Raw genomic sequence first — 14811 nt, 5'->3', positions numbered from 1 at the left:
GTACCCTCTTTTTAAAATTTGGTGCAGTTTTTTTAATATTCAAAATTTTAAGTCCAAAAGTGTTCTACAATGATCACCAGTCCTTTAGCTTTCATTTGATGCCAAAAATACCTAAATATTCTATATATTTTGAAAGTTACACTCATGCGTAGGAACTATTTTGTGTTAAATATGTACTACTTTCTAGTATGTGCTTTCTGGTCGGGCCTGAATTAGTGATGTTACACCTATATTAGGAAGTACACCACTAATTCATGGTCCCATTGCTTTCTATGTTAAATTCCTCCATTTCAAGCAGGCACACCTCTTTCATTTTAAGTTCAAATAAAGTGGCAATCATTGCATGTCAAAGCAACACTTTATTGTGTTTTGTACTGAAAAAATCAACATACCTTTAATTGCATATAAGTAAGAACTGGTTCCCGGACCTTCGGATGTACCAAAACAGGTACTTCAGATCTGACAAACAGACTAAATGTACCCTCTTTTTAAAATTTGGTGCAGTTTTTTTAATATTCAAAATTTTAAGTCCAAAAGTGTTCTACAATGATCACCAGTCCTTCAGCTTTCATTTGATGCCAAAAATACCTAAATATTCTATATATTTTGAAAGTTACACTCATGCGTAGGATTTATTTTGTGTTAAATATGTACTACTTTCTAGTATGTGCTTTCTGGCCGGGCCCGAATTAGTGGTGTTACACCTTTTAATACATGTATTAATATTTCTTGCATAATTAAAATTTGCAAATCCTAAGTTTCCTAGTATTTAAAGATGTTTGACTGACACTTTATCATTATATAAAACCATTCCATACAAAGTTTTTACTCTTTTTTTTAGACTCATCAGTACAGAATCTCCAGGGTGAATTATCATCAATGAAAGAAAAATACAACAATATACAAAACAGAGTAAGTTTTATTTAAGAATAATCAAGGAAAAGTGAGCCCATTTTGATAAAGTTGAACTTTGTTATGTCCTAAATATATGAGTAATGCAAGCTGATGTTTAATATTGCTTTTAAAACTTACTGATAAAATTGAGAATCGAAATGAGGAATGTGTCAGAGTCACAACAACCCAACCTAAGAGCAGAAAATAGCTGAAGGCCACCAATGGGTCTTCAACACAGCAAAAAAAATCCAGCAAAATGGACATCTCACTAAACGCTGAAATATATAAATGAACCAAAATAAAAAAAATGCAAGAGGTACCTGACTTGGGACAGGCTAAAAAATGAATTGGGGTTAAACATGTTTTGTGAGATCTCAACCCTCCCCCTATACTTCTAGCCAATGTGGAATAAAAAAAAACACACAGCAATAGGCACAGTAAAATCAGTTTAAAAGAAGTCTGAGGCTGATGTTAGATAGATGAGGCTTGATGATATACAGTCAGTTATGGGACTTGTTTAGGTTATCAATTTGAGATATATAAAGGCTGACTGTGAATAGCATGAATAATGAAATAAAACAGTTATGCCTAATATTTGCATTTTGACAACACTACACATTTTAATTCTACCTTTCTTTCTAAGGGTAGGTAACATCTGGATGAAAATGTTGTGCTTTTTTAGCTCACCTTTCCTAAAAGGAAATGTGAGCTTTTGCCATCACTTGGCGTCCGTCGTCGTCCGTCGTCGTCGTCGTCGTAAACTATTTCAAAGATCTTCTCCTCTGAAACTACTGAACCAATTACAACCAAACTTTAGCTGAATGATCCTTAGGATATCTAGAATAAAGATTGTGTTTTATTTTCCATTTTGTGAAAAAATATGGCCGCCATGACTAAAAATAGAACATTGGGGTAAAATGCAGTTTTTGGCTTATATCTCAAAAACGAAAGCATTTAGAGCAAATCTGACATGGGGTAAAAATGTTCATTAGGTCAAGATCTATCAGCCCTGGAATTTTCAGATGAATCAAACAACCCATTGTTGGGTTGCTGCCACTTAATTGGTAATTTTAAGGAAATTTTGCAGTTTTTGGTCATTATCTTGAATATTATTATAGATAAAGATAAACTGTAAGCAGCAAAAATGATCAGCAAAGTAAGATCTACAAATAAGTTAATATGACCAAAATTGTCAATTGACCCCTTAAGGGGTTATTGTCCTTTAATGACAATTTTTCACAATTTGTTCATCATATTTGCTAACTTTAAAAAATCTTCTCCTCTAAAACTACTCAACCAAATTCAACCAAACTTCAACTGAATGATCAGTAGGGTATATAAAATAAAGTTTGTGTTTTATTTTCTATTTCGTCAAAAAACATGGCCGTCATGGCTAAAAATAGAACACAGGGTAAAATGCAGTTTTTGGCTTATATCTCAATAACTCCAGCATTTAGAGCAAATAAGACAAGAAGTTAAAGTATTTATTAGGTCAAGGTCTACCTGTCCTGAAATTTTCAGCCGAATTGGGTAACTGGTTTTTCAGGTATAATGCCCCTGAATTGATGATTTTAAAGAAATTTTGCAGTTTTTGGTTATTATCTTGAATATTATTATAGATACAGATAAACTGTTTATAGCAAAAATTTTAAGCAAAGTAAGATCTACAAATAAGTCAATTTGACCAAAATTGTCAATTGACTCCTTAAGGAGTTATTGCCCTTTAAAGACTTTTTTCACAATTTGTTCATCATGTTGACTTACTTTAAAAAATCTTCTCCTTTGAAACTGCTGTATCAATTTCAGCCAAACTTAGGCTAAATGAGTTTCAGAGTATCTAGTATAAATTTTATATTTTATTTCCTTGTATGTCAAGAAACATAGCTCGTATGGCTATAATAGAACATAGGAGAAAATGATTTTTTTTTTTTGCTTTTGAAGAAAATAGGACGATTCAAAGAACATTTAAATAAATTGAAAAGCCAAAATAATCATTGATGAGAGATTTAACCAAAAAAATTAAGGTGAGCGATTCAGGCTCTTGAGAGCCTCTTGTTTATTTTTATTATGAAGCAATAAATTAAAAAAAGTGACCCTCATTATTATTCCATTTATTTAAGTATTCTTTTAAAATATCACATCATGGTCTTTTTTTCTTCCCAAATAATTGTGTTGGTTCCTTTAGGATTCTTATTTTTTTAAAACACATTATCTTTAACACCAAAGCTAAGTGACACTCTGATTATATTATTAATTTGAAACTGCATGGTATAAACTAAATCTTATTTATACATTGATAATTTTACTATTTCACGGTTTATGGTTCCCAGCCACTTCTATTTTATAATACAATATGTTTATTAATTTTCAGATAAAGCAAGTTGAGAGTTTAATGGCTGGTAATTTGTCATTTGAACATTTGGCACGATTGGGTGAAAAGGTAAGTAAAATTCCATGTATTTTGTGTATGCATGTATAAAGATTTATATAAAATTTACACTGATAGATCACATTATTTTAGGTTCTATTGTAAATGGGTTAGAATTCACATATGCACTTTTACACATTGTTTTCATAAGTGGTAATTTTACAGGTTTTACATGTTAAATATTAGGTTTAAAGTGTTATATCTTTTTAAAATTTTCAAAAGCATAACAAAACTGAAAATTTTCTTTTTTCACAATAATGTACTTGATTTACACATTGTGTCTTATTCACAAAAATATAAGATAAAAATTGTGTTAAGGGGAGATAAATGTGTCAATTTCATGGGAGATAATTAAACTGGATATTACAGCAAATCAATGAATTTTACAGTCACTTTGAGACAAATAAATAATAACCATTAAAATCTTGACATCAGTTGAATGAATTTTTAAATCTATACTATGCAACATATTTTTGTATTTCTGTTTTAGGTATATGACCTTGAATCAGTAGTGTCATCCAACTTTAGTACAGTGGATAAGAAAATACAAATAACAAATAGTGCTGTGACTTTAAATCAGGGAAATATTTTATCTGTGTCTCAGAACTTTACATCTACTCTTAGTGCAATAAACAATACAGTGCAGGATCAACTAGATATAATCAGCAAAATGCCTGGACCACAGGTAATAAGTTCATTAAGTTCAATCTTAGACAATTTGACAAAATTTACACATGCTGGCACGCATAGAACCCAAGTATTGGATTGTCAAGGAACACAATCGGATGATGTGAACCTGGAAAAATATGTTTAAAAAAGTTTTTTATGCCCCACCTTTGATAGAAGAGGGGCATTATGTTTTCTGGTCTGTGCGTCCGTCTGTTCGTTCGTCCATCCATCCGTTTGTCCTGCTTCAGGTTAAAGTTTTTGGTCAAGGTAGTTTTTGATGAAGTTGAAGTCCAAACCACTTGAAACTTAGTACACATGTTCCCTATGATATGATCTTTCTAAATTGAATGCCAAATTAGAGTTTTGATCCCAATTTCACGGTCCATTGAACACAGAAAATGATAGTGCAAGTTTCTGGTTAAAGTTTTTGGTTAAAGTTTTTGATTAAAGTTTTTGGTCAAGGTAGTTTTTGATGAAATTGAAGTCCAATCAACTTGAAACTTAGTATACATGTTACCTATGATATGATCTTTCTAATTTTAATGCCAAATTATAGTTTTTACCCCAATTTCACGGTCCACTAAACATAAACAAGAGTGCACACGCTGAAATGTCTCGCCTTCTATACTAATCATTGATATTATGTTGATAGTCCTAAGTATAAAGCTAAGCTTTATTACAACTGTCACATAAACTTAACATTAACCAAGATAACTAAACAAAGACCAATGAACCTTGAAAATGAGGTCAAGGTTAGATGAACCATGCCAGGCAGACATGTACAGCTAACAATGCTTCTATACAACATATATAGTTGACCCATTACTTATAGTTTAAGAAAAATTAACCAAAAGACAAACACTTAACACTGTGCAATGAACCGTGAAAATGAGGTCACGGTCAAATAAAACCTGCGCGACTGACATAAAGATCATAAAATATTTGCATACAACAAATATAGTTGACCTATGGCATATAGTAGTAGATAAAAAGACCAAAACTCAAAAACTTAACTTTGACCACTGAACCATGAAAATGAGGTCAAGGTCACATGACATCTGCCCGCTAGACATGTACACCTTACAATCCTTCCATACACCGAATATACTAACCCTATTGCTTATAATATCCGAGATATGGACTTGACCACCAAAACTTAACCATTGATCCATGAAATGAGGTCGAGGTCAAGTGAAAACTGTCTGACAGACATGAGGACCTTGCAAGGTACGCACATATCAAATATAGTTATCCTATTACTTATAATAAGAGAGAATTTAACATTACAAAAAATTTGAACTTTTTTTTTAAGTGGTCACTGAACCATGAAAATGAGGTCAAGGACATTGGACATGTGACTGACGGAAACTTCGTAACATGAAGCATCTATATACAAAGTATGAAGCATACAGGTCTTCCACCTTCATAAATATAAAGCTTCTAAGAAGTGAGCTAACGCTGCCGCCGCCGCCGGATCACTATCCCTATGTCGAGCTTTCTGCAACAAAAGTTGCAAGCTCGACAAAAATGATGCGAGTGGGGCATCCGTATACTATGGACACATTCTTGTTCATGGTAGTTTTGTTCTGTATAAAATACATTGTTTTATCATTTAATTGTGTTCCATAGTAACAATATCCCTGAAATATTGAAAAGTAGAATCAGATTTATGACATTATTTTAAAATGATTTGAATTAAAACTGTTAGACAAATCATCCTGATTAATCAGGCAATAAGCTTGTAACATGCTTTTAAGATAGTTTTTTGTGATCAGTATTTATTTAAAATATTGTTTTGTGGAATTTTTAGGGACCTGAAGGTGTTGGCAATTTGACAGCATGTTTCCTGCAGGAATATTCCCAAGGATCACGAATACAGGAAGCTCAAACAGAGACAGATGAGTTTCCATTAGATAGTGATCTCAAGGTAAATTTTTAAGTCTTATTTACAGCATTCATGATTTATAAGCAAACAAGAAAGATGAACCTTTTTGACTTGTCAAAACATAATAAAGAACAGAATTGATCTCTTTGTGTGACACACACATAGTGCAAATTAATCATTAGATCATGGAACCCAAAACAACCAATTAGTAGATGTTTCTGATGATCAGTGCACCACTTGTAAATACATTTTCTGGTGTTATGGAACATTCATGCAAATAGATTTTTGTAATAAAATCTTTAAAAAAAAGTCCATATCCATCAATTGTAATCCAAAAATGGTCACCTTCACAATTATACTCATTAATTTACAATTCATTTTTTTTTTTTTTTTCAGACAAAAGTTGTGATGTCAGCATATTGTTCAGTAGTGAATGGATTATATACTAGAATGGAAGTTAGGAGACCTTCACAGACAGACTTTAAAACAGTTAAATATCATTGTATATGTTCAGGGGCTGTCGCAGGAAAAAGTAACAGATATTGTAAAATCTTCTTATGGTTATGTCCGCGGGAGAGTTTTGGTGGAAACACATGAAGGAAATTGTTAAACAGAGAATTTTTAAGATTACATTGTTTAACATTGCTGATTACTCAAATTATGACAGCAAGGTTTCACTCAAGACAGAACTAGGTTAAATCCAGTGCTACTATTCACAAAGAACTGTTCTTGTCTGTGACATTAACTATCTAAAGATTTTTCTATAAATGTCGAAAGCTATCATGATAACAAGCAAGTATGGTAAAACTTCCCTACAAGAATACTTTTCAGACATTAGATTACCTGCTGTAAGTGTAGTGGCGCATACTATACCATGCAGCCAGTTCAGTATTGTATTTTTTGCAATAAGGTGCTATGTTTTTCCATTATTTATAATGTTCATAGTTGGGTATTTTATATGTGATATTATATTGTCTCAATTATACTCAAATAGACAGGTGCATTACACTGCTTGGTATTCAAACTTTAAGCACTGTAGGAAGGTGTATTAATGAGTCAAAACAGGTAACAATACATGCAGCACTGAAAATGATTAAAAAAACATCTTGTAGAAGACTAGAGGGTAAAAACTTCATATCTTTTTATAGTTGTTTAGATAAATGGTCTTTTAAAGGATGGGAAAAACTGTTTTGAAATAAATATGTTACATTCTATTGGATTAATGGGAGAAAATCAGACCCATCAAATTTGAGAAAATTGAGATCAGACAATTTTTATGCCCCACCTACGATAGTAGAGGGGCATTATGTTTTCTGGTCTGTGCCTCCGTTCGTCCGTCCGGTTAAAGTTTTTGGTCGAGGTAGTTTTTGATGAAGCTGAAGTCCAATCAACTTGAAACTTAGTATACATGTTCCCTATGATATGATCTTTCTAATTTTAATGCCAAATTATAGTTTTTACCCCAATTTCACTGTCCACTGAACATAGAAAATGATAGTGCAAAGTTCAGGTTAAAGTTTTTGGTCAAGGTAGTTTTTGATGAAGTTAAAGTTACATCAACTTGAAACTTAGTACACATGTTCCCTATGATATGATCTTTCTAATTTTAATTCCAAATTAAAGTTTTGACCCCAATTTCACGGTCCACTGAACATAGAAAATGATAGTGGGAGTGGGGCATCCGTGTACTATGGACACATTCTTGTTTTTAAATAAAGTCAGCCATGTTTTAATTGCAAATTAATTGCACATAATAACAGATTGATGCTGGCAAATTTTGAAATACAATACTAGTCTATTATCTCTGTACTTAACCTTTTGTAGAATTGATGAACAAATGTATGAATTTATGATTCTAATCAGTTTATTCAGTTAGCATGAGTTGGCTGTCTTGACATTTTAAGATTCTCCTATTTAAACTAACATTAATACACAAATGTTACAATAGAATTTGAGTTTATAACCTTCCAATCAGTTTTATGGTTTTTGGAAGGTTATTAAGTTATTTTTATACCTTACCAGCAAAAGGTAACACTGCCTAGGTTATGATACTGCCAGATATTTCTTTTAAATATGGTAATGTAATAAGAATAAGCTAGTCAAGTTGCTGTTCAAAGTGATAAGCCAAAAATTCACATGTTTGCAACATTGTCATGCAAGTTTTTGTGAAACGACTCTTCTCAAATTCACATGGATATTGTTGTGAGAATTTCTGAAATTTAAGGTTAATATTTTTCTTTTAAAGATGAATGTTTGATCAAATTAAATATCAGATATGTTACAATTATTATTTTTAAATGATGTTTTGTGAAATTTTTGTTTAAATTCCCATTTTGGTTTTCTTCTAACTTTATATGTATATGTTTTCAGTACAATTATGTTAAAGTTCAGAGGCCGATACAGCCATTTATAAAAGGGGGGTTCCAACTATATGTTCCCATTCGAATGCATTGATGGTCCAAAATTAAGGGGGGTTCCATCCATGAACCCCCCTCCCTGGATTTGTCCCTGAAGTTAATAATTCCAGTGTTATGTTTAAGTTTATTGGTCGATTTCATGATAACCAAATATTGACTGATTTCAGTTTGGTTATGTTGTAACTGAATTTGTGCAGGGAAAAATGCGTAATTCTAATACGAAATAAATACTTCTGAGCATTTGTGCAGGATGTAAACTTGACCCTTCACTCTCATAAATTAAATTAACTTATAAAGTCCTTTGTATTTAACCCTGTGATTCAGTTAGTTTAGCACAAAAATAAGTTCCTTCAAACTTAACTTTCACACAGTTGTAACAAACCTGCATACCTCAAGGTATCCACTTTAAGGATTCTATCGTATTTAAGATTTACCAGGCATTGGTTCACTGTTTGTAATGTTATAATATTTATTCAACATTCCTTGGTAATACAAATGTTATGACAAAAGTGCTTGGTGTCTTTGTTGTTTGAATGTCACAATTCAGATTACTCCAGTCAACTTGATATATTATTATCATTTGCTCAAATTATATTTGTTTTTTTGTATGGTGCATAATAGTTTCTTTTTTATTTCCATTGTCATTTGTATTTTTTCCCTTCATTTAAACTTAAGTTCATAAATTGATTATAAAAACAGACTGCTTGATAAACATTTCTTACACAAGCATACAAGTAAGTATATCTCTCACCATAAATTAAAATGAAAAGTATAATACAAAGTCGAATAAGACTTGGGATTTTTCAGATAGTTTGTAAAAAACTTAGTTTGCTTAGTAAAGAGATTCATATTTGTATTTGTTTTTTTTTTAATCAACTTCCTATTACTAGGTTCGTAGTTTTTCTGATACAAATATATATATATGAACCTTACAATGTATTCACCATTTATCAGTTCAGTAATTTCAGATTTATATGTATAAACATAGTTATGAAGTCCCTTTCTTTACTAAACTTTTTTAGTTTTCGGTAAATAGTCAGATATTTAGATCTCTGGTTTATTTTTATTATTTCATTTCTATTCCTAATTGTGTTCATTAATTGATCTTGAATATGGTGCTAGTTGCACAGAAACCGATGTAAACTATTGTTTAAAATATTCATTTATGCATTCACAATTCAGAACTTTTAGCTTTATATGAAAAAATAATTTGTGTTGACTACATGCCATTGTTTAATTATGTTGTTAAATTTGATTATTAAATAAATAAATTAATTATTACAAACAGTTACAAAGATTTTTTTTTTTTTATCTGTGATGGATGGATAAGTGTCTGTAACAGTTTCTATTATGACCTGCTAATTCTAGACAAAGATATATTAATATGATATAATTGTGTACTAGACAGACTTGCCGAGCATAAACAATTTTCCAAATTTGCCAAATGGTTTGGTAACACAGTTATCGATCCTTAATTTTTATACAACTGCAAAAATTGAAAATTTTTTTGGTCGTATATTGGTATGACGTTGGCGTCGTCGTCCGAAGACATTTGGTTTTCGCACTATAACTTTAGTATAAGTAAATAGAAATCTTTGAAATTTAAACACAAGGTTTATGACCATAAAAGGAAGGTTGGGATTGATTTTGGGAGTTTTGGTCCCAATAGTTTAGGAATTAGGGGCAAAAAAGGGCCCAAATAAGCATTTTTCTTGGTTTTCGCACAATAACTTTAGTATAAGTAAATAGAAATCTATGAAATTTTAACATAAGGTTTATGACCACAAAAGAAAGGTTGGGATTGATTTTGGGAGTTTTGGTCCCAGCAGTTTAGGAATAAGGGGCAAAAAAAGGTCCCAAATAAGCATTTTTCTTGGTTTTCGCACAATAACTTTAGTATAAGTAAATAGAAATCTATGAAATATTAACACAAGGTTAATGACCACAAAAGGAAGGTTGGGATTGATTTTGGGAGTTTTGGTCCCAACAGTTTAGGAATTCGGGGCCAAAAGGGTCCAAAATTAAACTTTGATTTCATCAAAAAATGAATTATTGGGGTTCTTTGATATGCAAAATCTAACCGTGTATTTAGATTCTTAATTTTTGGTCCTGTTTTCAAATTGGTCTACATTAAGGTCCAAAGGGTCCAAAATTAAACTTAGTTTGATTTTAACAAAAATTTAACATATGGGGTTCTTCAATATGGTGAATTAATCATGTATTTAGATTTTTAATATTTGGGTCCGCATTGAGGTCTAAAGGGTCTAAAATTGACCATTATTTGATTTTCATCAAAATTTCAATTCTTGGGGTTCTATGATATGCTGAATCTAACCATGTATTTAGATTTTGGATATTGGACCATAATAGGTAAATGTACAATTTAAAATTTTAAAGTTTTTAAGTTTAAGTTCGTAGACCACATTCATTCTGTGTCAGAAACCTATGTTGTCTCAACTATTGAATCACAATTCAAATTCAGAGCTGTATCAAGCTTAAATGTTGTGTCCATACTTGCCCCAACTGTTCAGGGTTTCGACCTCTGCGGTCATATAAAGCTGTGCCCTGTGGAGCATCTGGTTGTTGTCTACGAATACATTACCAAGTGTATTGCAGGTGTGTTACTTGCCATTTTTTAGCTCACCTGGCCCAAAGGGCCAAGTGAGCTTTTCTCATCACTTGGCGTCTGTCGTCCGACGTTGTGGTCCATCGTCGTCGTTAACTTTTACAAAAATCTTCTCCTCTGAAACACTGGTCCAAATTTAACCATACTTGGCCACAATCATTATTGGGGTATCTAGTTTAAAAAATGTGTCCGGTGACCCGCCAAACCAACCAAGATGCTTATATCTCTGAAACCAAAGCATTTAGAGCAAATCTGACTGTGGGTAAAATTGTTTATCAAGTCAAGATCTATCTGCCCTGAAATTTTCAGATGAATCAGACAACCTGTTGTTGGGTTGCTGCCCCTGAATTGGTAATTTTAAGGAAATTTTGCTGTTTTCGGTTATTATCTTGAATATTATTATGGATAGAGATAAACTGTTAACAGCAATAATGTTAATCAAAGTAATATCTACAAATAACTCGCATGACCAAAATGGTCAGTTGACCCCTTAAGGAGTTATTGCCCTTTATAGGCATTTTTTACCAATTTTTCGTAAATTTTTGTAAACTTTAACAAAAATCTACTCCGGAAACTACTGGGCCAAATTTAACCAAACTTAACCACAATCATTATTAGGGTATCTAGATTAAACAAGAGGCTGTCACAACGACAGCAAACCGGATTTATTAACATTTATTTGTGTCCTGGCAATATCACAAGAACCATAACTGATGAATTCTGAAAGTGAAAATCGTCAATATCAAATTTGACCTCCATTTTGTAGTCAGTATCAACATATTAAAATTTGAACAGCTTAGATTGAATGGTTCCTTAGTAAATGCAACAACGTGAATGGAAACGCCATTTTACGATCTTTCAAGAACCATAACTCCTGAACGGTGAAAGTCAAAATCGTCATTATTGAACTTGACCTCCATTTTGTTGTCAGTAACAATATATTAAAATTTTAAAAGCTTTGGTAGAAAGGTTCATGAGTAGATGCACAGACACGACTGGAACCGACATTTTTTTAAACTTTCAAGAACCGTAACTCCTGAACGGTAAAAGTCAAAATCGTCATTATTGAACTTGACCTCCATTTTGTTGTCAGTAAAAACATATTAAAATTTTAAAAGCTTTGGTAGAAAGGTTCATGAGTAAATGCACGGACACGACTGGAAACGACATTTTTTAAACTTTCAAGAACAGTAACTCCTGAACGGTAAAAGTCAAAATCATCATTATTGAACTTGACCTCCATTTTGTTGTCAGTAACAACATATTAAAATTTTAAAAGCTTTGGTAGAAAGGTTCATGAGTAAATGCACGGACACGACTGGAAACCACATTTTTTAAACTTTCAAGAACCGTAACTCCTGAACGGTAAAAGTCAAAATCGTCATTATTGAACTTGACCTCCATTTTGTTGTCAGTAACAACATATTAAAATTTTAAAAGCTTTGGTTGAACGGTTCATGAGTAAATGCACGGACAACATTTGTTTGCCTCCCACCCGGCTGCCCAACCGCCCGACTGACAGACTGACTGGCCACCCGCCGTACATTCCCAAATCAATAACCGACATTTTTGTCACAAAAATACGGTTAAAAATGAGCGGTGACCCAGCCAACCAACCAATATGGCCGCCATGGCTAAAAATAGAACATAGGGATAAAAAGGAGATTTTGGCTTATAACTCAGAAACCAAAGCATTTAGAGCAAAGCTTACAAGGTGTTAAATTGTTTATCAAGTCAAGATCTATCTGCCCTACTATTTTCATATGAATTGGACAACTGGTTTTTGGGTTGCTGCCCCCAAATTGGTAATTTTTAAGGAAATTTTGCCATTGTTGGTTATAATGTTGAATACTGTTATAGATATAGATAAACTGTAAACAGCAATAATGTTCAGCAAAGTTTTTACAAAATATTTTCCTCTGTAACTAAAGGGCCAAGTTCATTACAGATAGAGAAAATTGTAAGCAGCAAGAATGTTCAGTAAAGTAAGATCTACAAACACATTACCATCACCAAAACACAATTTTGTCATGAATCCATCTGTGTCCTTTGTTTAATATGCACATAGACCAAGGTGAGCAACACAGGCTCTTAAGAGCCTCTAGTTTTATACCTTTTTCAAATTTATTTCTTTATGTTTTATGCCTAAAATAGCAAGTAGAGAGATGAAACTAGAATGTAAAACAATTTGATTCATGAACCTAGTAGTGATATGGTCCAGCTGAAAAAGGTTCAAAATTACCATTTCGCAAGCTGTCAAAGGAATTCAAGACCCCCTTAACATAAAATTGTCTATACACCACACTATAAAAATATATTTTAGAAATCGCAGGTGGAATTTTTTGAATTTCCATTAACGGTCTCAAAGAAATGCACTTCAAATAACTGTGTTCTCAGACCAGGTTTTCACCTAGATGCCATGGTTCACTGAACAAGGAAATGTGATAGTGTGTATTTAGTTAAATTAATGTGTTGCAGTAGTTTGTCATAAAGTTGTAATAAAAGTCATTTGAAATTATGACACAGGTTCTTTATAATGTTTATTTAAGGTTTTGCCTTTCAGTCCTCTAAAGTAAAATCACAAAAATACTGAACTCTGAAGAAAATTCAAAACGGAAAGTCCCTAATCAAATGGCAAAATCAAAAGCTCAAACACATCAAAACAAATGGATAACAACTGTCATATTCCTGACTTGGTACAGGCTTTTTCTTATGTCGATTATACAGCAAACAACTTTGTGTTATAATCTTAATCACTAAAAAAAAATGTAACAAAGAAGGACAAAATGGCATAAAGACCAAGCATATTAGCAAAAATTAACAAAAATACACAAATTTACCAAAGTACAATAACACAATGACGGGATGTATAATTACAGAGCCACTTCATATGTGTAACAAGAAGCATCAAAAAGGCATAAAGACAAAGCACTTATTATAAATGAAAGACGAGCAACAAACAAGTTTAACAATAGCCCCAAAACAGGATGTATAAGTACAAAGCCACACTATTTGTATCGAAGTAACCCCAAAAGACATATAGACAAAGCACATTAGCAAAAATGAAAGACAGAATACAACAATATCATAAACAATAATGACAGGATCCGGATGTCCAAGTACCACAAGTATTCATATATGAACATGTATATAGCATGAGACAGTGAGCAGGCATGGTGTTCTAAGGACACAGATTCTTGTTAAAGTAAATTATAAAATCTTAAAAGATGAGCTTTTTTAATGCTGATCAGAATATCATCCGTTTCTCACACATTTTATGCAAGTCTGTGGAAACAAACAAAGATGTTAATCAATTGTGTATGGTATGTCAATTGGAATGAAAATATCAATAGATCAACTATTTCCTGTGGTGTACTAACCTGTATTGCCAATATGGAAAACAGAACTAGTAGTTGTTCAACTAGGACAATAGGACAACTCTGTGTAAAATTTCAAACTATTGGCAAACAGTAAGTTGTTGCACTGTAGATTTTAAAACTGCTAACATGCTACAATTTAAATTAATGAAGCTGCAGACCAAAACAATCATTCCCTTTCATTAAAACCAAGAAACTGTAGCATGTTAGCAATTTTTGGACTTATGCATTGGGCAAAAACAAAGCTTTACATCTATATATGCTTAAATATGATCTGAGAAGTAAATGCTCGTAAAAGGGTTTTCAGAAATCCAAATTTTCTTTATATGTCCAGTCCATAAGTCTTAAAAGAATAGAAAGGATATTTTATGGCATAAAATTCCTACACACACATGAACTAGAGGCTCTCAAGAGCCTGTGTTGCTCACCTTGGTGCATATTAAACAATGGACACAGATAAATTCATGACAAAATTGTGTTTTGGTGATTGTGATGTGTTTGTAGATCTTACTTTA

The 14811-nt window shown here is 32.2% G+C and overlaps 1 protein-coding gene across 3 annotated transcripts in view; it reads left to right on the top strand.

Annotated features, from left to right (window-relative positions):
* LOC143067824 (uncharacterized) overlaps positions 1 to 9588 on the top strand; it is a 31105-nt gene extending 21517 nt beyond the window's left edge. For all 3 annotated transcript variants that reach the window (XM_076241389.1, XM_076241390.1, XM_076241392.1), the window contains 5 exons: positions 842 to 912; positions 3266 to 3334; positions 3813 to 4007; positions 5802 to 5918; positions 6273 to 9588. In XM_076241389.1, coding sequence (XP_076097504.1) covers positions 842 to 912; positions 3266 to 3334; positions 3813 to 4007; positions 5802 to 5918; positions 6273 to 6473 — 653 coding nt within the window. In that variant the 3' untranslated portion in view covers positions 6474 to 9588. The remainder of the gene's footprint in view (positions 1 to 841; positions 913 to 3265; positions 3335 to 3812; positions 4008 to 5801; positions 5919 to 6272) is intronic.
* Positions 9589 to 14811: the final 5223 nt, after the last annotated feature.

The sequence above is a fragment of the Mytilus galloprovincialis genome, chromosome 3 (genome assembly GCF_965363235.1).
Source record: "Mytilus galloprovincialis chromosome 3, xbMytGall1.hap1.1, whole genome shotgun sequence".
NCBI lineage: Eukaryota > Metazoa > Mollusca > Bivalvia > Mytilida > Mytilidae > Mytilus > Mytilus galloprovincialis.
This window is presented reverse-complemented; position numbering and strand designations above follow the sequence as displayed.